This window comes from Siphateles boraxobius, unplaced genomic scaffold (assembly GCF_051911475.1).
Source record: "Siphateles boraxobius isolate OS27281-9 unplaced genomic scaffold, OSU_SipBor_1 93, whole genome shotgun sequence".
In the NCBI taxonomy this organism is placed as follows: domain Eukaryota; kingdom Metazoa; phylum Chordata; class Actinopteri; order Cypriniformes; family Leuciscidae; genus Siphateles; species Siphateles boraxobius.
Window position 1 is genome coordinate 10,851 of NW_027509223.1, and position 23,607 is coordinate 34,457.

Genomic DNA, 23,607 nt, shown 5'->3' on the forward strand with positions numbered 1-23,607 from the left:
TCATTAACAAGTCTATAGTTTACACATATTCAAAAATTAATCCAAGTTTAATTATTTGAATGTGCATTAAGTAATGATTAATAAACCATTATATTTTATATTTGTTAATGTCAATAATGGGAGTTATTATAAAGAGTTACCAATTATAATGCTTTGAGATCGATTTTTTTTTTCAACACTTTGGAGTTACTTGTGCAATGATAGTTTGCCAATTTTTTTATGGATGTGGTTAGTAAGTGCTCACGCTAGATGGCAGCAACCAATCAAGGGTGATTAGTGTGAACGATAAAGTCTATTTCTGATCTCTTTTTTTAGCATTTTAGTGACACTTTTATTTTCAGGAAGCCACCTACATTAACTGCGTCTGTACCAGTAGCTATCGGTGTATTAATTTGACTGGATATGTAACAGATGAAATTTGTACGATATAAAGAATCTTTTTATTGCATAAAATAATGCATTTGTTATCTCAGTAGTTTGTTTTGTCTAGCAAGTGCAAGGCAAAGTTTAAACGGTTTACAAGAGCAAAGCTTTACCTCTCTCACCATATTTACAGGATATTTACATGTCATTTTTTATATCTGTAATATCTTCCTCTCACAGTGTCCATGATGTGAGAGTCCAGTGTCATCCCTGGAGCAAAACTCCTTAATGCAACAGATCTGAAACACAAAGGCTTCTTTACACAGTCAAAAACTCCAGCCAAAATAGGTTGTGGTCAGCGGGTAACAGTTTTTGCACCAGCGGCAGGCGAGGGCAAAAAAAAAGCATTATGCAGGTCTGTGGTTTATGCTTGTGTTGCAGAAGGGCTGAGAGGGGCCGGCTGGGTCTCTGTGTCCTCTTTACTGTTGTCTGAACAGTCCGATCCGATGTAACAGCCTGAGTCTCTGGGACAGTCATTCAGTTCCACTTTAACCTCTTCAGAGGGAGATTTGGGCTCCTCATTTGTCTCACCCAAGCTCTGATTATTATCTGCATCAGAAAAAAACAAGGCTTTCACAACAAGCTCCGGTCTTGTAGACAGACATACGTAATGATAATGTCATCAGATTTTGTAAATATTCATGCATTACTTGGAAGTATGTTGTTATCACAAGCAACACACGCAATGTTTTACTGTGTATTGCGACGTTCGATGCAGTTTGTGAGGTGTGGCTGTATAAGACGGATACCCACACACACTCACTGCTCAACACACTTCCTGTCTGGTCTGTCATCACATGCAGGCAACCGGCCTCAATGACATTCACTTTTTTCCACTAGCATCTTTTTTATTTATTAAGCTACGGTAATAAATGAATTTAAAAAAGCGAGAAATCCCTATAGTGATTGTGAACAATTTTAAGATTTTGTTTTTCAATTTACAAATAAATGTATTGAATTTTTTATTAAAAGTATTTTGTAAATAGTTTATATTATCCATTTAAATATATTCCATACTCTTTCTCTCTCTCTCTCTCTCTCTCTATATATATATATATTATGTACAAATTAATTTTATTCAATTTTTTATTTAACATTTTTTTCAATTTTTTTGTATTCAATTAAATAGATGTAAATATATTATTTAAAAAAAATTAAATGTTTTAAAATATATTTTTGACGTTATTTAAAAACAATTTTCTAAAAATGTACTTTTTGGTTAATTTATTGTGTCATGACAAAACAATTTTATTAAAATATTTAGTTATTTTGTAAAAAAAAAACATGTATTCAATATTTTATATTATTAATTGAAATAGATATTATTTTAATAATCTATTATTTACTTAAATATATAGTATTTAATTTAAAATATATATTTTTAATTTTTTTTAATGTATTTGATCTCATCTTTGTTTTGTGTTAAATATTTATTTCACCACAGTTATCAAACACCGAATGGAAAAAACTAGATTTTTATCTGGGGGAAAACGTGTGAAAACCTGAGCTTCCAGCCTGTCGCTTTACCATTGTGGCTTTGATGAGGTTTATTTTTGAGCTTCTGAAACGATCAGAGCGCTGAGGAGCTCATCCTACGTCAGCACTTTAGCTGTGAGAGCGTTCGTATAAAAGTGAAAATTCAACAACAAAGATAGTATAATTTATGTGAATTTTCCAGACATTTAATTAAACTTATGACTTTTGATATTCAACCACTTACATTCAGGGTCCTGCAGGCTTTCTGCCGCTGCTAGCAGCAAGTGTCTGTGTTCGGGGTCGCTCACATTCAGCTCTAAGAGATGCTGCTCCTTCAAATCCCGAAGATCGTCCACCGTCTGATACCCGTTCAACAGCAGAGATGAAATGTGCTCCTGCAGTGACAATTTTGTCTGTTAAAGTACCACACTCTAAAAAATGCTGGATTGTTTCAACCAAAATTTGGGTCAAATATGGAAAAACCCAAATGTTGGGTTAAAAATGTTATTATAAAATTTACAGTTTAAAGTGAAAAATTTTTGATTACGTTTTTAACCCAACATTTGGGCTTGTCCATATTTGACCCAAATTTTGGAGCATTGTTAGAGTGCACCAACTTTCATAAACTTCACAGATAATACATAACATCCTGTTTATGAGATCTTTGAAAGAGAATCTAAGCTAATGGATCTGAAGGGTGCAGGTTGATCTTCAGATACTGTATTTAGTTGTACAGTTTAAGCACCTCCAGATTGAGTCTTTCCAGAAATTCCTGAAGGGTTTTGGGTCGAGGTCTTCTGCTCCTGCGGTGACAGCGAATCCTCGGTTCCGGCACGCTTTCCTCCACCAGCACGTCGACGTAGATGAACTTAAAGCTTCCCACTTTACCGTTCAGCATCCCAGTCCAGATTCCCATCGCAGGTTTACTGATAATCTCAATCACATTTCCCACCTTACAAACGAAAAAGAAAACATGTTAATGGAAAAACAATCAATCTGCTGAGATCTCAGGCTGTTTTTACCGTGAGTTTTAGAGAGTCTGTATCATACGGACTGGGAACAAAGTAATAATAATTCTAAGAGAGGCTAAATAAATAAAAATAATAAAACAAAAGAAATATTTCTAATATGCTGATTTGGTGCTCAAGAAACATTAATATCAATTCTGGAAGACAGTTGTGCTGCTTAATACTTTTGGGGAAACTTTAATACATGTTTTTCAGGATTCATTGATGAACACAACGTTCTAAAGAACCATTTATTTGAAACAAAAATCGTTTCTATTGAGTTAGCACTGCTGAGTTGAGTTTGTTTCTTGTCGCTTAACATCTCAGGTTGATTTTTACCATAGACAGTAAAAGAAATGGACACAGCGCCCCCTTGATTTCAATGGAGAAAACTGAAGCCCGATTAAAGCACTCACTTCCTGGTGGCTGAGCGACTGCGTAGGCTCAAACTGAACTTGACGACAGTCTGACAGCTGTAAATCTTCTAGTAGCTGTGCCGAGACAGATCTGAATCACCTAATTCCTCAAAAACGTTGTTGAAATATTTTGTCCCGTTTCTTTTATGGACTCTCTATCTATGGTCTTCTCCTTGACTTTATGCCTTTGTTTCCCCCCCGATTGCCTCATAGACAGTAAAAGATTGCCTGCGAGCTTCTCCTCCTGTCTATACGGTAATTTCTCTACTGTGCGACAGAGAGTCGCGTGGTTATGACGCAATCGTTAGCCTGTTTTTACAAAAACGGCTTTAACGTAAGATACAAAGTAGTGGAGCCTTTTATACGTTGTCGTGTTTCTTTAGAAATAAATAATGGACAAATGAAGTCTTTGGACGCATCAGATGTAAAGTTATTCGCAGTCAAAGTGACGCCAAAATGAATGGGAGTCAGTATAATGCTAACAGCGGGTGAAGTTCTGCTACAATGGCAGCGCCCGCGAGGCTTCATTTCCGGTTGATGGATTACCCGCTTGGTTTTTACCTTGAGTTTGAGAGACTCTGTGTCATACGGACTGGGAACAAAGTCGGTGTGGACCTTGGCTCTCCCGCAAAACTGGCCGGTATAGGGCACGTCTTCTTCTAAACGCAGGCTGTCCCTGTTACTATAACCCTCAGAGCTGCTGGTCACACCACCTAAAACATCAGGAAATGCAAGAACAACCAGTCAAACACAAACCACATGGTTGAAATGTCAAGAGCACATCTGCGCCAAAATGTCAAATCAGCAAGTTTTAATGCTCCGGTGGCAGCTCTGTTTTACTTTTTAAAGGGATAGTTCACCCAAAAATTTAAATTCTGTCAGTAATTACTCTCCCTCATGTTGTTCAACCCCGTTCATCTTCGAGACACAAATTAAGATATTTTTGATGAAATCTGAGAGCTGGATCACTCCTCCATAGGCTTCTAAGGGATTGACACTTGTTCCCCGAAAAGTTATTAAAAACATCGTTAAAATAGTCCAAGTGACTACAGTGACTCAATCTTAAGCGACGAGAATACTTTTTGTGCCTAAAAACAAACAAAAATAACGACTTTATTTCAACTATTCATTTCCTTCTCTGTGGGCGTCGATTGAGTTAGCGTATTGGGATAGCGTAGAGCTACGTCACTCGTTTGCTCACTATTGGCCGACGCTGGTCATGTGTGTGTGATGCGTGTGACGTACAACACAGAAGCGCTGCGCTGTTACACTAGTGAACTCACTCGACGCCCACAGAGAAGGAAATCAATAGTTGAAATAAAATCCTTATTTTTGTTTGTTTTTGCGCACAAAAAGTATTTTCGTCACTTGATAAACTTAAGATTGAGCCACTGTAGTCACTTGGACTATTTTAACGATGTCTTTAATAACTTTTCGGGGAACAAGTGTCAATCCCTTAGAAGCCTATGGAGGAGTGATCCAGCTCTCAGATTTCATCACAAATATCTTAATTCGTGTTCTGAAGATGAACGAAGGTCTTACGGGGTTGAACAACATAAGGGAGAGTAAGTACTGACAGAATTTTCATTTTTGGGTGAACTATCCCTTTAAAATCCAAATGGTCCAATAATAAATGATCTATAGTTGTAGAAGATCAGCTTACTAGACGAGCTCTGGCCGCTGTGCAAACTGAACAAACTCTCCACCGAGTTACTGGAGTGGTTGCAGCCTTTGCCCATCGTGCCGTCCACAACATCAGCCACCGCAGCTTCACTCTCCTCGCCCTGTGAAAAACGTCTCAGGTAAGAGTCGCAACCAAAAGCTGATACGTGACAGGTCTTCAGGTACAAAGTCAGGACGTGCAAGGCCACGGGCCGCTCGAGAGAGCCAAGTCTTTAATCTGTGAGAGCTGCAATGCCATTTTTACCTCAGACTTCAGAAGCTGCATGTAATCCACACACACACACTCCTCAGAATCTCTTTATAGTACAACGGCAAATAAAAACGTTTAAATAAAAGAGAAAACAACGGAGACGTTGTGCACTGTAAAAAAAAATATATATTGTTGGTTTAACTTAAAAAAGTAAGTAACCAGTCTGCCTTAAAAATTTAAGCTGACTGAAATTTTAAACAAAATAGTTAATACAATGGAGATTGGTTTAATCAACAGAAACTCAAAATATTATGTTATCTTTACTACATAAATGATTTAAGTTGATTTGACAAAAGAAAAAATGCTGTGACAACAGATCATTTGGGTATTTTTTTACAGTGTGTGTTCTTGTTTTTACAGCTTTAATACCTCAGACTCACGTGGTTTACACAATATAAATATATTAGGAGAAACTTTCTGCAAAGAACTTTTACTCTTCACTCTGTCATGTTTCGATGTTATAAAATAGTTTTAAACCCAAATTGACCAAAAAAAACTAATTTGCACCTACACTATAATTAAGTTTCTTGATAAGGGAACATTTCTAGAGGATCTAAGGAAGATTTTCATAGACAAACATCTTAAAAGTTAGTATTTTCCTCACATGAAATCTACTGTGTGACTCTGAACACTTGAAATATAACATGCAGGTCATACACTACTTTTATGGTACTTTGTTATGGATCTCAACAGCCCCAGACTCTATTATATAAAACAGCACTTTGGACATTTTACAAATTATTTGTGCTGAAAAGTTTGTTGAACTACCTAAAAGTCAAGTTCAACATCAAACATCAAGTTCTCAAAAAGAACTCAAGAAACACAAGTTCTTGATAAGAAGAGCGTACTTTGCTGAACCTTTATTTTTAAGAGTGTAACAACACGGCTGGTAAGTTTTGCTGTTGTTTTTAAGGTTAAAGTGTCAAGCAAGCGCTCACCGTTTCCTCTGACATTGCTTTAGTGTATTTCCGGCCCATTTTTTTACGCATGGTCAGCGAGATGTTCTTCATCTTCTTCCCGAGACCTCCTGATTTACTGGTATCCACCTCAGCTGCTTCCACAGGCTACACACACATGCATGGAGTTCAGTACAACACCCTTTTTACAGTTTTTTTATAAGTGCATTATTAAACAGAGAAACACTCGCCAAACTTTCTCCTTTATTTTCATCCTTGACCTGGGTGGGCTGCTGTCTGTCAAAAATCCCAAAACTGGTGGATCGCTGAAACACAATGAATTCATTAGGTTAATGGTGGTCTGTGGTAGTGAACAGTCTTGATTGTGTCTTTGATTATCACATCAGTCTTATGGTCACAGAAGAGATGGCCAACAAAGTGACAGTTTCTCGAACAACTCATTTGTACAAACAAATAACATAAACTGTTAAGCAAGCGAACTGTTAGTACTTGCGTAATGTCTCCTTTCACCATAATAGGTGGACAAACTGTTTGTTTCTGGAAAAAAAAAAGTTTTTACCTTGGGTTTGTTCCTTGATTTGTCTGAGACATTGGACGGTTTCCTTTGCAGCATTCTGTCACTTGTGTGAAATGTTTTTCTCTTAAGTTTCCCTGACAGAAAGCAGCTCAACTCTTATTGAAGACACCAGCGCTGGCCTGAAGCAGCTCACACACGCAGTCGAGTCTAAACACACTTCCTCAACCGCACACAGGATGTGTGTGTCTACTCTGACATCTCTAATCAGTGACTTTAAAGCGTCACTTCAAGAGAAAATAATGTTGGCTCATTAACATCAACAGTGTTTCAGAGCATAACGGATTTAGAGATAGTCTGATGTAAAGTGTGTAATGTGATCTGTTAGGGGTGTAAATCGGACAGTTCATCACGATACGATACGATATCGATTCTCTCAGCCAGCGATACGATTATTGCCGATACCTCAAAAAATTCTGCGATACGATTACGATTCGATTCGATTCAGGGTTATCAATCGATTTATCGATATTTAGATATTATGTGCCAAGTTTACACAACCAGTTACGTTTATTAACTCACAAATGCATCCAAAAATATATGAAAGTTTAATTAAACTCTTTGAAAATGGCACACCCTCTCCCAATTGGGACATTTACAAGTTGTTTGTTACAAGTTACAAGTAAAAAAAAAACATGATAGCCTATATGAAAATGAACAAGAACGGAGTTATCTGTTTTTGCAAATGAACTATAACAGAAGAGGTTGTTTTGATTAAGTAATAATAACAAAAAAATACAGGTAAATGATCAAATAAAAGTGCATTGAAAGTATTTTATATATATATATATATATATATATATATTTTTTTTTTTTTTTTTTTTTTTTTTTTGTGTCTGGCAAAAGCAGATAACTCCACATTTCATGTTTCAGAGTTAAACAAAGCCTAGTAATTGCTATGATACTTAATAAAACACTTAATCGTTGGAACGTTAATCTCCTCAGCTGACATCTAACGTTAGACGCCTGTCAAACTTTGGTGTTATGAATAACGTACACGCGATACAGAGAGCTTTTCCCTCACCACTAACCTGCTGTTTTAGCAAGATTCCGTGAAAAAGTTTCAGATCTTATTTTCCTTTTACGCCATGAAGTTCATCAAGTTCGTTGAAATCCATCCTCGATCACTTTTAATCAGCTTTGACGAAACTCCTCGCAGCTAGCGCGTCTTTTCAAAGTGACTAGCAGGCTTGTCACCCGACCTGAATACTGCGCAGTGCGCACTGATTCGCTAACACAGACTTTTCGGGTTGATTTCACAAACAAGGGTGCTTGTCGTTTCTGCTGTAAAAGATGAACTCGCGATGCCTTGACAGTGGAAAATACCCGCTTTTGTGACAAAGGGTTCTGTCAATCTTGTCAGGTGTCTATTTCAGCTGAGAAAAGTTCCGTGTGAGGATGTGGAGAGTGTCAAAATAAAGGTACCGTATAATCGATATTTTGTGTGTGGAATCGATGCATCGTATCGTTAGACTTTTGATCGATGCATCGATCCATATCGATGTATTGTTACACCCCTATGATCTGTATAAGAAATCACTGTAACTTAGAATTGTGGGTTATCATCAATTAATTAATATGTACGCTACCATTCAAAAGGGGGTCGGTAAGATTTTTTTAATGTTTTTGAAAGAAGTCCCTTATGCTCCAGTTGCATTGATTTGATCAAAATACAGTAAAAACAGTAATATTATGATATATTATTACAATTTAAAATAACTGTTTTTATTTGAATTTACTTTAAATTGTGTTTTATTCCTGTTTTGACAAAGCTGAATTTTCAGCATCATTACTCCAGTCTTCAGTGTCACATGATCCGTCAGAAATCATTCTAATATGATGATTTAATACTCAAGAAACATTTCAATCAATGTTGAAAACAGTTGTGCTGCTTCATATTTTTGTGGAGACCATGATACATTTTTTCAGGATTTTTTTTTATGAATAGGCAACATTTATTTGAAATAGAAATAGTTTGTAACATTTTAAATGTCTTTAATGTTCCCTTTGATCAATGTACATCCTTGATGACTCCAACCTTTAGAACAGTAGTGCATATACATTAAGAATATATATTATTTTATACATAAAATATGTGATATTAAATATTATTGTCCCGATCATTCAGTTATTTTGATATTAATTTCATTAGGGGTTTTAGCTTGTTTTCTCAGTCACATGTTCTCCTTTGTTTAGCTTCCCGCCACTTATTAGTTACTGTGGAGATTCACTAATCATCACAGGTGTTTGTCATTATTTCCCTCATTTGCTTTGTATTTAAGTTGCAGTTTTTTCAGTGTTCATTTGTCTGGTCAAGTTTATGCACAGTGGTTGGTTTTGTTTGTTAATCTTGTTTTGTTTTACCTCATGAGAGGATTATTAAAGATGTTCATCGTGTGATCCTTGCAACTGTTGGTGGCAATTATCATTTTACATTGTTAAAAACTTTTTGAAGTTGTAATAAAAACCAAAGATTGTTGGAGAACGCTTTACAAGAAAATTTACTTATGAAATTTACAAGCAATTTCTGATTAAAAATAGATTCTACACAATTTTTTCAGTGTACATACTCTAACATAATTTGTATGATACAGTATACATTTTATAAAAGCAGTTCTATATATATTTTTTTACATTTATATAGTTTTACTTTGGCAATTACTATTTAAATATCCTAAATTATCCAACACAAAAAAAAAAGGTTTTGCCTTTTTTACATTGTGGATCAAAGAAGATATTAAATATATTTTAAAAAAACTTAATTCCAAATTAAACTGGTATGCTTGAGTTAATCTGCTTTTAGATCAGGTCAGCACAGAATCAGCTCTTCTCAGAGTAGCTAATGGCATTGAAAACTGACTCTGTGTTGCCTTAGTTTTGCTGGATCTTAGCATTTGACACGATTGATTTATTGAATATCTAAGGCAGGATGTGGGGTAAGTTGGTTTGCCTCTTTTTCTCAAAATAGAACCTTTTCTGTTAAAATCGGAAATGTCTTGTCATCTATAGCTTTTATTACCTTTGGGGTCCCTCAAGGTTCCATTTTGGGACCAGTGTTATTTTATTATATTTATATACCAGTGATATATGCTTCCCTCTTGGCTCTATTTTTTAGAAATACAGTATTTCGTATAAATTTTATGCTGATGACACCCAGTATTTGCCTATAAAGTCTGGAGATGACAAATCCATTAAATTACTTTTTGAATGTGTAAAAAACGTAAAATGGTGGATGATTAACTTCCTGCAGTTAAATGAGAAAAAGACATAAATTATCATATTTGGTCCTAATAGCTGTGCAAATAAAGACTCTAGGGCCTCTGTTTGCCATCCAATCTGCGTACTTATGTCAAGAATCTGGGATTTATTTTTGACACAGAGTTAAAGTCTAACAGACAAATCAATTCAGCTGTGAAGAATAGTTTCTTTCAACTGTGAAATATTGCTAAACTTAAATCCGTCTTATCTTTCAGTGATCTGGAGAAAGTAATCCATGCTTTTATTTCTTCACGTCTTGATTACTGCAGTGCTTTGTACACGGGTGTAAGTCAGTCCTCGCCGTCACGTCTTCAGCGGGTACAAAATGCGGCAGCAAGGTTGTTGACAAACACAAGAAAGAGGATCATATATCCCTTATTCTGGCTACCAGTTCATTTTAGGAAAAAGTACTTTTGTATACTTTTAAAGCCCTGCACGGACCAGCAACAAAATATGCTTAAAAGGCTTTACCAATGTCTATCAGATCCTCTACCGTTGTAAACATGTTTAAAAAACTTCTTAAGACACATTTGTTTGATGAGGCTTTTGCTACTTTGTAAGGACCATTAGATTTGGATTAGTTGCATTTATATATTTTTTCTCCTCTTTTTTCTCTCTCTTTTATCCCTTCCTTTATTTGTATTTTATCTTATCCCTTTGAAATTGTACAGCACTTTGGTACACTCAGTGTTTTGATTGATTAATTAACACAGTTAGTTAAACACACTCCCTGTCTTGCAACTCCCCCCTGAAACACATGATGTTTTATTAACAAGGTTCGGGAGGAACACGTTCTAATGATCAAACAATCAAGTCATTCCAACCAGCAGTCAGCGATCAGTAATCAACAGGTCCACTCAATCAGCATGAGACCAATTAAAAGTAATTTGTGTGGTGTGGCTTTTATGTTCATGGTTAAGTTATATTCTAATTTGCATTCCCGCTGAAAAACAAGCGTTATAGCGTGAAAATCTTGCCTATAAATAGTGTTGCGCGCCGCCTTATCAAATTCAAATGGATCAACTTCTCCTCTATTTTGCTTGGGAACTAATGTGGTCGGGACCAAAGTTTACAGACTGCGTTCTCTGGAAACGGAGCACTTCTACATTCCGATTGGTTGCCGCCGAACCGCGTCATAGCTCATTAGCATAAAGTTGACCAGATTTCAACTCTCCTCGCTGCTCTCACCGTCCAAGACGCGCCGCGCCGCCCTCGCCGGAGCTCATTGAAAATGAATGACTTCCGGCCACTTTGACACTCTCGCCGGCGGCGGTGTGAACGCACAGTAAGGACTATAAATATTTTCAGCATCCCTCCACCACCCCATCTCCTCACCTGGTTATCTTCCAAACCAGAGATACGGGGGGAGTACTCTATGTTCGGGTCCAATTTACCCGGTCACCACGCCAAATACGCATAACCATTTACTCTCTGATCATTCGTAAGTGTGAGATCTGAAACAGTTGTGATCAGTTTCTCACCAGGGGGTCCGGCATGTCCAGGTCCATGACGGAGTGGCTGATCCATCTGGCTTGCTGGTCTCTTTTGTAGGGGTCCAATCGGTGAAAGAGCTCCTCGTATTTATCCCAGTCTGTGTCTCTGGGGAGGGTGAAGTTGAAGTTATACATGACCTGTTCAGCCGTCGACCTGTGGCAGGTGTGTGTGGATGTGTCCCACGCTGGAGAATACGCCACGGGACTCCAGTACTCCTGAAAGAGCCCTGGACTCCAGGAACCCTCTGTTTCGGTGGTGTCCACATTCTTCTCCTGAAAGGGCTGCTGGGACGGAGATGGTTGTCTTGTGGGCTTCTTCTCAGCTTTTTTGGTCAGACTGATGCATGTTATGACAGGACTGTGGTCTTTGCCATTGGATTCTGTCAAATGACCTGAAGGAAGTAACATAGATTATGCAGCCTTTGTATTATTATTTAGTTCAGTGGTTCCCAACCTTTTTTTTGTCTGAGACCCCCTTTTTCCCAAGAAAATATTTTAGGGACCCCCTTCACATTTAACATCTTCGCTCTTGTAAGATGTTTTTAATGTGATTAATGATTAATGTTTTGTTTTTTAACAAACAGTATGTTTATTATTATATAACCAGATATGTTTGTGCACAAGTAATAGCGTATAATATTGAAAATACTATAACGAAAACATCAGTAGGCCGTTTGTAATTTAAAAACATAAGCCTAGGAGTAGTCTATTAATTGGCCCTATTTGAAATGCAATAACAAAAAATGAGTATTCACACTGGGGTGTAGGGAAAAAATAATAGGCTATACATGAATATCAGTCACATGACCTCTTACGTCATCCGTTCTTTTTCCAGTTGACTGCCGCCATCTTGTTCATGTTCATGTATAAGAAAATGACTGGTGTCTGGGACCTCGTTGAAAACCCATTTTTTGATCAGCCAGGGATCGTGAATAAAATTAGCTAATGTAATATGATCGTTTGGCGCTCTAGCGATTAATATTAACAGAATAATGCGTCTTGCGAAAGAACATTGTAGCCGGAGCTTCTTCTCTCTGTTTATGTCTATGACGAGTCACGCAGGCACTGGGTTACACCAGCGGTGCGACCCGATCCAGTGTAAAATAGTCCCAATATAAACACTTATTATAGGTGTACCATAGTGACTCAGGATAAGACAAAAACGCGGTTTGGAAAATGGATTAACGATGTACTCGCTCATTACACAAATTCAGTAAATTTTGATAAATAAAATGAAAAATAAAATGTTTTTAGGTTTCTCACCACCAGGCTCTGTGTTGTTCCTTGACTCCTCTGTGACACTTTGACCCCCCTTTATCACTCCTACCAGTTTCTGGATTTTCTTCAGCTTTCCTTGCGTCTCGTCCTCGCTCTCTGACCTCCTGCTCTGAAATAAAGTGACATTGGGAGATTACAGCACATGAGGGAGATCAGAGACGCTCCTTGCAGTTGATCTGCCTCAAAATCAGCACACATGAAAATCCATAAACTGCTGGGGCTTCTGGGGAATAGACCTTATTAGAAGCCTTTCCCAGATGTGCGTTTACTGACATGTCATTTGAGTTCCTCATAATCTGACCTCTATTTCTATGAAAAACATTTTCTTTTCTTCCATGCAAACAAACATATAAGTTTCACTTCATTTCAAGGTGGCGTAGTTACATTGTAAAAATAAGCACTGAGTAATATTAATTAACTATACTTGCTATAGAGTTACGGTTAGGGTTTGTTACTTGTAATTATGCATAATCTACTGTTATTACTATAGTAAGTACATGTAGTAACATATATCACCTTAAAATAAAGTGTTACCAAAATATATTCTAAGAATGTTTTCTGAATGTTCAAACGTTCACGTTATGTGTTTTTTTTTATTATTAAATATTTTGTAGGGATGCACATTATATCAGTTATCAATCTTTGTACTGGTCGATTATGAATATTAATTGTGCATGCTCATTTCCCCTATTTTTACATTTAGATTAACTTTGTCGTTATCTAATGCTTACCTAAAGTTCAAAACAATATTTTACATTATAATGTTGTGATACTTCAATTCAGCCTAAATGTTGCTTTTAAAATTATTAATTTTAGTTTTTAGTGTTTTATTTATTTATTTATTTATTTATTTATTTAAAGTAATATGGAATTGTAGTATTGGTCATTTTTTTATTTATAATTATTAATTTGAGTTTTTAATGTTTTATTTTATATTTATTTCAACAAAATAGTATATAATTTATACTATTGGACACGTTTTTTAATTGATCAGTTTTCTGCCATGAAATTATATTTAGCAGCAAATCATATTGTGCATAATTCTATTATTGGTGCATCTATAATATTTTGGTTCATTTGACTTAAGTAGTACTCTAAGCTTTATTTTACCATGTTTAAATCATTATGCATTATTTTGCGTATTTTTCCTCAAAATTAGAATGGAAAATATAAAAAGTCTGGGCCGAACCATAAGTGAAGGCTATAAACACTGTGATACAGGCATCGGATTGTTTCTTATGTAATAATCTAGGTTTTTTTTCTTTGTATCTGTCCCTATTCAAATAAACAACAAATAAATAAAAACAGTACAAAAAAATCATAAAATACATTTTGTTCACAACAAAGTGCAATGACTGTTAAAAAGTTGAAGGTTGTAAGCAGTTGTCAAGAGAAGAAACTCACCAAGTCTTGCTGTCTGCCTTCAAAGTTTTCTCTATTGGGATTCCAGGCTTCGAAATTCACACCCTGTGAATAAAAACACCGATGCTGAATTCATTCGAGAGTGATATTGTCTTAATGTAAAAATCTCAGGTCTGACATTGAAAGAATGATAAAAGTGCAATATTACACAGATGAATGCCTCGCATTAGTGTAATGGAGAATTTAATCACAGACGAATTTATCCCGTATTACCGAGAGACACATTTTCTGGATGCCACTCTTAAATTAATATTTGATGTTTTTTTTCACATGAAAGTGAAATTGTGGGATATTTTTTCTGTGTTGCTGCAGTGATTTACCTGGACCGAAGGATTCCCCCGCTCCTCTTTCCCTTCTCTAGTGAGTTTTGACGGCTGGTGATCTTTGACCGTCTCTAGATTAAAACACAACACAATTTAGCTCAAACCCTGGATTTATGACAATTCAGACTTTAGATTTAGATGGAAACTTGTGAAGTCTGGGAAACAGAGTGTGACCCGGATCACATTTTATCTGACTGTCAGTCAATCAGTCTGAGCCCAAATCAAATCCTCTGTTTCACATGGGCTTTTGGAATTGCTTTGTGTCGTCACTGATCTAATCCACTAAGACTGTTTGACACACACGACTTTCTCTGACCCCTAGCCCACACTACTTCCTCGTCTAACACACACACACACACACACACACACACACACACACACACACACACACGCACACACACACACACACACACGCATACACACACACACACACACACACACACTCACTCACACACTCACTCACAGACACACGCACACACACACACACACACACACACACACACACACACACACACACACACACACACACACACACACACACACACACACACATGCTGCAGCATCTTTAGACCTCTTACCTGTGTTCAAATGGCACTTTGCGTGTACAAAGCCATCTTTTTTCCTGGTGGATGACTCTGTATGATCTGTCAGAGATAATAACAGGTTATTTTAAGAGCAAAACATGGAAGGCAAATGAAATAGTGTTATCGAGAGACGCTGCGGCCAAGTAGGTCAGCGGGACTGGCGACAGTGCTCAAAAATATGCAGCAGAAAAGCTTTGCTGGAATTCAGTGGGTCAAACACAAAAATCAGTTGTTTTTTTTAAAGTTCAATCCTTAATCCTGAAACAAAGCAAAAATTATCAGACAAAGCTAAAGCCTAATGCAACGGATCCAGAAAAATGAAGTTCTGGATGAAATAACTGACCCTCAAATTATGAATTTGACAGACCTTTAAACTTATTACACTTTGTTCTATGACCAGCAGTATTATTAGTACTGTAGTATTAGTCACGTGGTTTACGTTAGATTATACTGAAGTTCTTAATGAACTGTGAGTGAAATCAGCAAGGAATTCTGGGTATACATTCAATTTTAAAACAAGTAGACAAACCTGTAGTCTCATCTTCAGATGTCGATAGTATTTGGGACCTGTTATGTGAATAAGAAAATGCATATGATTAATAAATAAATAAATAAATATTATACATACACATTTAGCCTATATATATATATATATATATATAGATGGCATATTATATATATATATATATATATATATATATATGATAACATAACAATTCAGCAAGCTGTATATTATACACCTTTCTTTTAATTCCCTGGCTGCATTGTTGTAATGTTGTTTGAAGCATTAAAAAAATCTAAGCAATAATAATTATGAAAAATTATATACTATATAATATATTTTTAGACAGTTAATTCATTGATAAATGAAGTTTATTTTCAGTTTAGAAAACTTTGTTGTATTAGCCAAGGCCTTCGTTTCATTTAGAGTGCTCGTGAGAGGACTGAACTTGTTGTTTTTATGGTCAACGAACATAATAATAACTCATATAACCACAAAAGTTAATGTTTGGAAGGCTGCCATCGGGAAAAACAACAGATACCGAAATAAAAACAAGCTATACAATTGTTACTCGCCAGTTCGAGTTAATAAATCATAGAATCAGCAGGTGCTTTTCTCAGAGCTCAAGAAGACAGTGACACTACAGGCTATAGCACGCATTGGCCCTCATTTATCATTCTTGCGTAGAAACGGGCGTATATGTTGGCGTAAGATTATGCTTACACTCCTCTCACCGCCTGATTTATGAAGCTGTGCGTACCTTTGAAATCCAGGTGTACACAATACCTGCCCTTGATAAATGCCGCGGCTGAAAACGATCGTCATTAGAATAACACGCCACTATATATTCAAGTATCCGCTTCCCACACACCCTCATTTTACGCCATGGACACACGGAAGACGGCAAAGAGGAGACACTTCTCTGGAGATCCAGACCATCACCATCATGAAAAATTATTATTAAATCAAACAACAATATTGTTGATGATAAATTCAAAGATAATTGTATTTTTTTTTTCAAAACGCTATAAATCCATCCATTTTTTGTCCAAAAAAAACAACAAGAAAAACAACAAGAAGAGAACATGCAACATATAATCAGGGACTCATACTATAAATTAATATAAATTAAATAAGTGCAACTGCATGAAATAAATAAAAGCCAAACAAAATAAATAGTAAAATAAATTAAATAGTAAAAATAAAATAAATATTTCCAATGTCACGTTCCAATATTGTCCACCACATAAAACAAATAATTTAAAAATAACACACAAATACAGTCCTTAAATACAAAAATGTTAAAAATACATTCAAATCATTTAGTAACACATTTAGGCTAATAGTAATTCGTGCCGAACTTGAAAAAAGTAATAACAATATTCAGGCCTACTATTAGGCTACGTGTTGTAGCCATTAACTAAGTGCATTTAGTTTCATATTTGTTAAAAAATAATAATGTTATTTTTTCCCCATCTTCGTTAATTATGAAAAGTGAACATAGGCTAAGATAGGATGCGCAATATATCGGGAGACATGCTCAGACATGATTTTGGCCACTTAATTAAGTTTTGTTTTGTAGAAAGCCTTTCTTTAAAGTGAATTTCGTTTTGTATAAATTGTATCTTAATTTTAATATTTTTTTTAATCAACCAATTGCCTGGATTTAATAAATAAGAAGCAAATAGCAGACAATATAATCATGAGTCATGACATGGAGGCGCGAGCGCGGTCCTTTGCATTGCACGTGAACTGGAGCGCATATCATCACAAATTAACCGAAACTCAGTTTATATCTCACGACAGACGTACAACACAGAAGCGCTGCGCTGTTACACTAGTGAACTCACTCGACGCCCACAGAGAAGGAAATCAATAGTTGAAATAAAGTCATTATTTTTGTTTGTTTTTTGTGCACAAAAAGTATTCTCGTCGTTTGATAAACAACATGAGGGAGAATAAATACTGACAGAATTTTCATTTTTGGGTGAACTATCCCTTTAAATATGATTCTCTCTTCTTTTTTTTGTCGGATACTTAGAAATAGAACTAACAAGTCGATATTCGTTTAGATAATGAATCACTGTTATTTTAATTCAAATTAATTGTTCATACGGATAGCCAAACGTTCCAGTTTAATTTGAATCATTTGGAGCGATTTTTATTTTTTTATTTTTTTTTTTACTTGAATCGGAATCAGAAATAGCAAATCAATGTCAATTTCGTCACTGACTCTCGGATCTTCGAGATGAAACAGGTTGAGCAAAATTGTCTGAATCAGTTCATGATCCAGTCTGAATCACTTGATTAGTTTTCTCAGTTTTTATGAGCCCGATCTCATGAAAGTGCGTATCTATACAACAAATGTTATACACAGGTTTCTTGTATACAAACAATACCGGATGCGCGCGCATCCAAGAGGCAAGACCGCTATATGTTAGGCCGAGTTCTATGAAAGAACATTGCAATTAACGTAGATTTTGCATTGTTTGTAAATTCTTGTTGACTCAATAATAAACTGCAATTTCAGAGTTGGATCTGTTTGTTTGCGTTTCATTTGCATATTAATATAACATTATGTAAAATGTTAGTTAGTTGACTAGTAAGCTAAGTTATAATGTTAGTCATCATGTCTCTAAATGAAATTGTCCAACTAAGTTTGCGAATTTAGGTTAGTTTACAGCACAACAGCTCCGTGTCATCTCTGCTTCTGCTAGAATAGAAGTGTTGTTTTCTGCCTCTTAGATGCGCGCGCATCTATGTGATGACGTTGCACAGAAACCCGTGTATTTCTCGTGCCATTTATACGCCAAAAATAGTTTTTGCATGCATATGCTACGCAGTTTTCGCACACTTTATGGCGAGTAATACGCACGCACTCCCCACCCTAATCCAGTTTCAGTGAGTAGCATATGCACGCTAAAACCATTTTTGTTGTATAATTGGCACGAGAAATAACATTTGTGGTATAGATACGCACTTTCATGAGATTGTGTTGGTTTCTATTCAGTATTCGGTTTTAAGTTTTATTCTGTATTACATTACTTATTCTGATCAAAACTGCATTAAAGGCAGATCATGACCAGTATATGTGATGCTGTAACAGGGACTATCTGACTGGTTTAAACAGGTGGGTTAGAACAGTAACTAAATCCCTCAACCTTGTCTCAATTAATATAATCCTAATCCAGCTCTCTCATTCTCTCATGAAACACAGCATACAGCACGTCATGATCTAATGGCCACTGACTGTAACTACTATTTCAGAGAAGAGATGTTAATGTTATCATTCCCATAACAGATGTATTGTTTTGAGAAATGCATTAATATCAATTGTATTACTTCAAGTTCTAATTAAACTTCCCTTCCCATTTTCTATAAACGATATAATATTTTTTCAATAAATCAAAAAGGAAACATTCTTGAAGTATCAAGTATCAACTTACTTTCTCTTCGCCTTTTCCAAAGTCTTATTTTCCAGAGTCTTCCTTGTGTGAGTTTCTGGAAGCTTCCGGAATGAGAGACAAGAACATATTTAGTCTGTCAATCTTAATTTTGATTCAGATATGATCATATATGATCCATCAAACGTGCATCAGCTCATGTGCGGCACCTCGTCTGGATAAAAAGTCATGCCGGGATTTCGGTAATTTCCTAATGAGTGTGACCTGCTGTACCCCACACACGTCACTCACAGATTAATCAGCGCTTATACAGGTGGCAGCACTTTTGCTTATTAATATTGTCCTCAATGTCACATTCAACATAACTGTAGTTCAGAGTCTCATGAAATAGCATGTGAATTCCCTTGGGATTCTAGGCATGAACCCACCATGGCGATGCAGGGCTCGGATCCACTCCACACGCCCATGTTCTTCGCAGAGTTGGGGCTGGGTTGCCTTCTGGGTAATGAGTCTTGACTGTTGAGGCCAATCTGGGCTGGTTCGTACAGGCTGTCCGTAGAGCCGTCCTGGACCAAACACAGAATAACAAGAGCAAGAAATACATTTAATATAAGAAATAAGAGCCTTGCTAGCTACTAACATGAATCACAGTAGTAACCTGAGCGGAAATACCTCCAGAATGTCAAGATTTGACCTTTAAAACTGTCACTAAGGTTGAGGAGGTAATATAGGACAGGTAAAAGGTGATGAATCATGATTCTTATTGAAAGAAGAGATATTGTTATATATCTGAGCAAAAATCTATTCTTGTAGTTTGTTATGTTTTTCTGTATTTTTATTTGATTCCTTAATTGATCATATTTTTAATTTGTATTCACATTTTTACTGGTTGATTGTATTAATTGATTGATTGATTGAAAAATCATATACTGTATATATATATATATATATATAGGCCTACACACATATTTTTACAAACGCACACACACAGCCTAACCCTAAACCTACCCATCAGAGAAAACTTTCTGCACTTTTCCATTTTCAAAAACATAATTTAGTGATTTATAAGCTGTTTTCCTCATGGGGACCAAAATATTTACCATATTTGTGGGGACATTTTGTCCTCATAATGTAGTGGTTTACCTGAACAAGCGCACACATGGCGTTCCTGAGGTGACACATTGTTTCAGCTGTGAATACATTTCAGTAAGCTGTACTGTTTCTTTCAACATTCCTTTCTTTAGTTGTTTTCATGTTTATTTCGTGCTGTAACTAGTAGTAAAGAGTAAGAGTTCGTTCACATCACATGCAGCTTGAACTGAGGCGCTACAGCGATCTGTCACTCACGACACATTAAAGAGCGCCAAAACCACAGTTCATTTTTGTTTGAATTTCGTTGTAAAATTGACAGAATTTAAAAGCTGAGAAAAGAAACCTACTCTGATTTGTCGGTCGGCGTGTTGATGATGTCCTCGATGCACTTTTTACTGAGTGAGAACAGTTTCATCAGTCTGAATGCATATATTATTATTATTATTATATGTAATATTATACTTATTTAGGCCTATCTAATATAATCTGACTATTAATGTAATTATTTTTAAAAAAAATTAAATCAGTAATACTTTTGACTTTATGCCTCAAAAAAAGTACCAGTAATATTTATACAGGTGAATCTTGAAAAATTAGAATATCGTGCAACAGTTCATGTATTTCAGTAATTCAAATTAAAAGGTGAAACTTATATATTTAGTCGCTATATATAACTATATACATATGCATGATTATACTTTTCAGAGAGCCGACATTATTGTATTTAAAATCCTTTTTTTTATTGATTTCATGTACTATTCTAATTTTCTGAGATTTTGAATTTGGTGTTTTCATAAGCTGTGAGCCATAATCATCAAAATTATATATATTCTTATTTTTCGAGTTTCATCTGTGTATACTTTTTTACTTTTTAAAAATTATTATTATTATTATTAGACATATATAACTTTAAATATATATATATATTTCTATAGTTTATTTTTTATTTTATAACATTTTTAAATATGGCTGCCTTTAAACAATTTTCAAGATGCATATTTGTGGCTAAAAGTCTTGCTCCATGATTTTTGGATCTGCACTCTGGGAAAACGAAGCATGGATTGTCCAGAGACTTCTCGCACACATGTTCAGGAGCTGCAGGCTGTTGTTGGATGTATGGATGTGGATTCAGGGGATGCAGTGTCAGCTCAGGACCTTCAGAGCTGTGGTATTCCTGATCCATGAATAGGACATTTTCCTCGCTGCTGATCCGTGATCTGCTGTAAGAAGCTGTCTAACTGTAATCCTCACCTCCGCTCAACATGCCCAATCCCAGCCAAAATCTATCCCACTTTCTCCAGCCTTAAGACAATACCATGATATCTACATCTAAAACGAGCATTTTAGCAACTTTATCTGGGAAATATTGGTTTGTAGTATAAAAGTATGTTGGAAAATCAACACTTCAATATACCTATGGTGTTATACAACCGTACAAGTATAGCTTATGTTAAATAAACAGCAACGGAATCAATGATCTTGTTCTTTTACCAGCAGAGACGCAGATAATCAGTTCAATCTGATATGGCATACAGTGTCAGCGTGAATCAGATCATGAGATGTCAACCTCTCATTTCTGTTAATCTTCTAGAATATCTGATGAATTCATCAGTTTATGCTGTCAGTATTTAAATGAGCAAAGCGTTCTCTTACCAGAGTGAAGCAGAAGAGGTTCATTGTCCAAGTTTTCGTCTGTGTCCCTGCAGTTTACACACTTTTATCAGACAGGGGAATATGTGTGTGTGTGTGTGTGTGTGTGTGGGTGTGTGTGAGCTCCCGCACACAAAGAGCGCTGAGATTGAGTGGCTGTTGGGCTGTCTGTGGCCTCACAGATTATTGCAAATTGAAAATCCCTCCCATAATCCAATAGCGGCAGTGTCCGTCACTGTGCCCCGTCCCTGCCTGTTAATGAGCTGCAAATACCCAGCAATTTCCTTCACGAAAACAAATGTGCTGTCCACGTGCCAACAGCAGGGGACAGGAGGACACATGACATGATTTCAGTTTTGTTTTTAGCTGTAGTAATCAAGTAATGACATGTGAGAACAAAGTTTGAGAGTGAGTTTGGCCTACAAAAACAGTACTGGTAAAACCATGGTATTTTACGTATACCATGGTGCTAAATTATTTCAGTGCTCATTTACTTTTATATTCAAAACAACTTAAAAGAACCAAAAACAAGATATTATCATGGTAAAAAGTCCCCGAAAAATCGAATACTGGTATCATAACATGTCCATAACATTGTGGTAATACGATGGTACTCGACTGCCTTCGACTCTTTTAATTGCAAGACATTAGTTGGCCAGGATTAGGCTAGACCAATGACCAGTAGCTCTATTTTTGACCATGGACTTAAAGTGCTTTTCTTATGCTCATCCTGGAAAAGTTTCAAGGTTAGTCGGTCACAGAAATTAAATAGAGAAAGTACGTGGCTAAAGACTATTTTGAACTGGAATTGTTTCCTGGACATGCAGGGTTTGAACTGGTACTTGTACAATATGAACATGTAATCTCTGGACACATGAGAACTTGACTGGCCACAGACAAAAACAGCTGAGGCTGAAAGAAAGTTTCCTGCTCGAGTGTGAATAAGGTCAGAGAGGTGTTTGTGGTAAATATGCATTTTCGGTTATTGAGTCCCAGAGTAGTGTTGTTGACAGTTCATTGGATTTTTCATCTGTTAGCACCCCCTTCTGGTTGAAGGGTAAAATAAAATAAAATAAAATAATTTTATTAAATAAATAAAAATATAAATATATTTCATTTAATTACATTTTATGTATGTATTTATGAAGGTTATTTAGAGGTTACAAAGTCAAATATAATACATGAATATAAAAATCTAATTAATACCAGCAGTTACAGTAAAATCATAATGATACAGTAGTAGCCTACATTATCTCTTCCTGTTCTAACGAGATTTTTTTTTTATCCCAAAGGCCATTTAAAAAAAAAGAATTATATATATATATAAACATAAATGCATAAAAACATGACATTTACTGCGTTTAAAACCATAATTTAACGAAACCATTTTAGTGTTTATTGTGTAAAAATCAGTTAATTAAATTAAGACTGTCTATAAAATGTGACGTCGTTGCTCGAGTGACCAACAATTGGCCTAAAGCTTTTCTGAAGATGCTAAAAATGAAATGTGAAACAAGTGAGTGGTGATCAAGGTAAGCTAAATGTCACCTTTGAATAGAATATGTTATTTTCCAGTTAGGCTATGTGATTTTGTCAAGTGATACAAAAAGTGTGAAAATATTACTGAGCTGTGTTTGTTTAGGATAAATAAAATGCTAGCTATGAAATTAGCCATATACAGACACGTGAATCTGCCGTTTTTTTCCAAAATGCTTAAAATGTTATTTACCATAGATATCAATGTGATTTCCACCACAGAATGTTGTGATTTTGGCGGAAACTCTGTTTACCATGGTAAATGTTTCGTCCATTTGAGATCATTTTAATAACGTTCTTCTTTTTCCAGGGCTTAGCC

General features: G+C 35.8%; 1 protein-coding gene across 2 annotated transcripts; it reads right to left on the reverse strand.

Annotated features, from left to right (window-relative positions):
• Positions 1 to 417: 417 nt before the first annotated feature.
• Positions 418 to 21,930, reverse strand: LOC143733257 (SAM domain-containing protein SAMSN-1-like). Of its 2 annotated transcripts, XM_077224883.1 has the most exons (16): positions 21,756 to 21,930; positions 19,439 to 19,576; positions 19,053 to 19,114; positions 15,634 to 15,671; positions 15,099 to 15,164; positions 14,518 to 14,591; positions 14,180 to 14,242; positions 12,761 to 12,884; positions 11,486 to 11,889; positions 6,403 to 6,477; positions 6,194 to 6,319; positions 4,986 to 5,106; positions 3,884 to 4,035; positions 2,645 to 2,851; positions 2,144 to 2,294; positions 418 to 972 (listed from the first exon to the last, which is right to left on the reverse strand). In XM_077224883.1, exons 1-16 carry the CDS (start codon positions 21,777 to 21,779, stop codon positions 788 to 790), a joined length of 2,010 nt encoding a protein of 669 aa, XP_077080998.1. In that variant the 5' UTR covers positions 21,780 to 21,930; the 3' UTR covers positions 418 to 787. The 2 variants fall into 2 exon arrangements, with proteins under 2 accessions (XP_077080998.1, XP_077080999.1); XM_077224884.1 differs by lacking the exons at positions 11,486 to 11,889; positions 12,761 to 12,884; positions 14,180 to 14,242; ... (4 more) ...; positions 19,439 to 19,576; positions 21,756 to 21,930 and adding an exon at positions 6,732 to 6,925.
• Between the last annotated feature and the right edge of the window lie 1,677 nt (positions 21,931 to 23,607).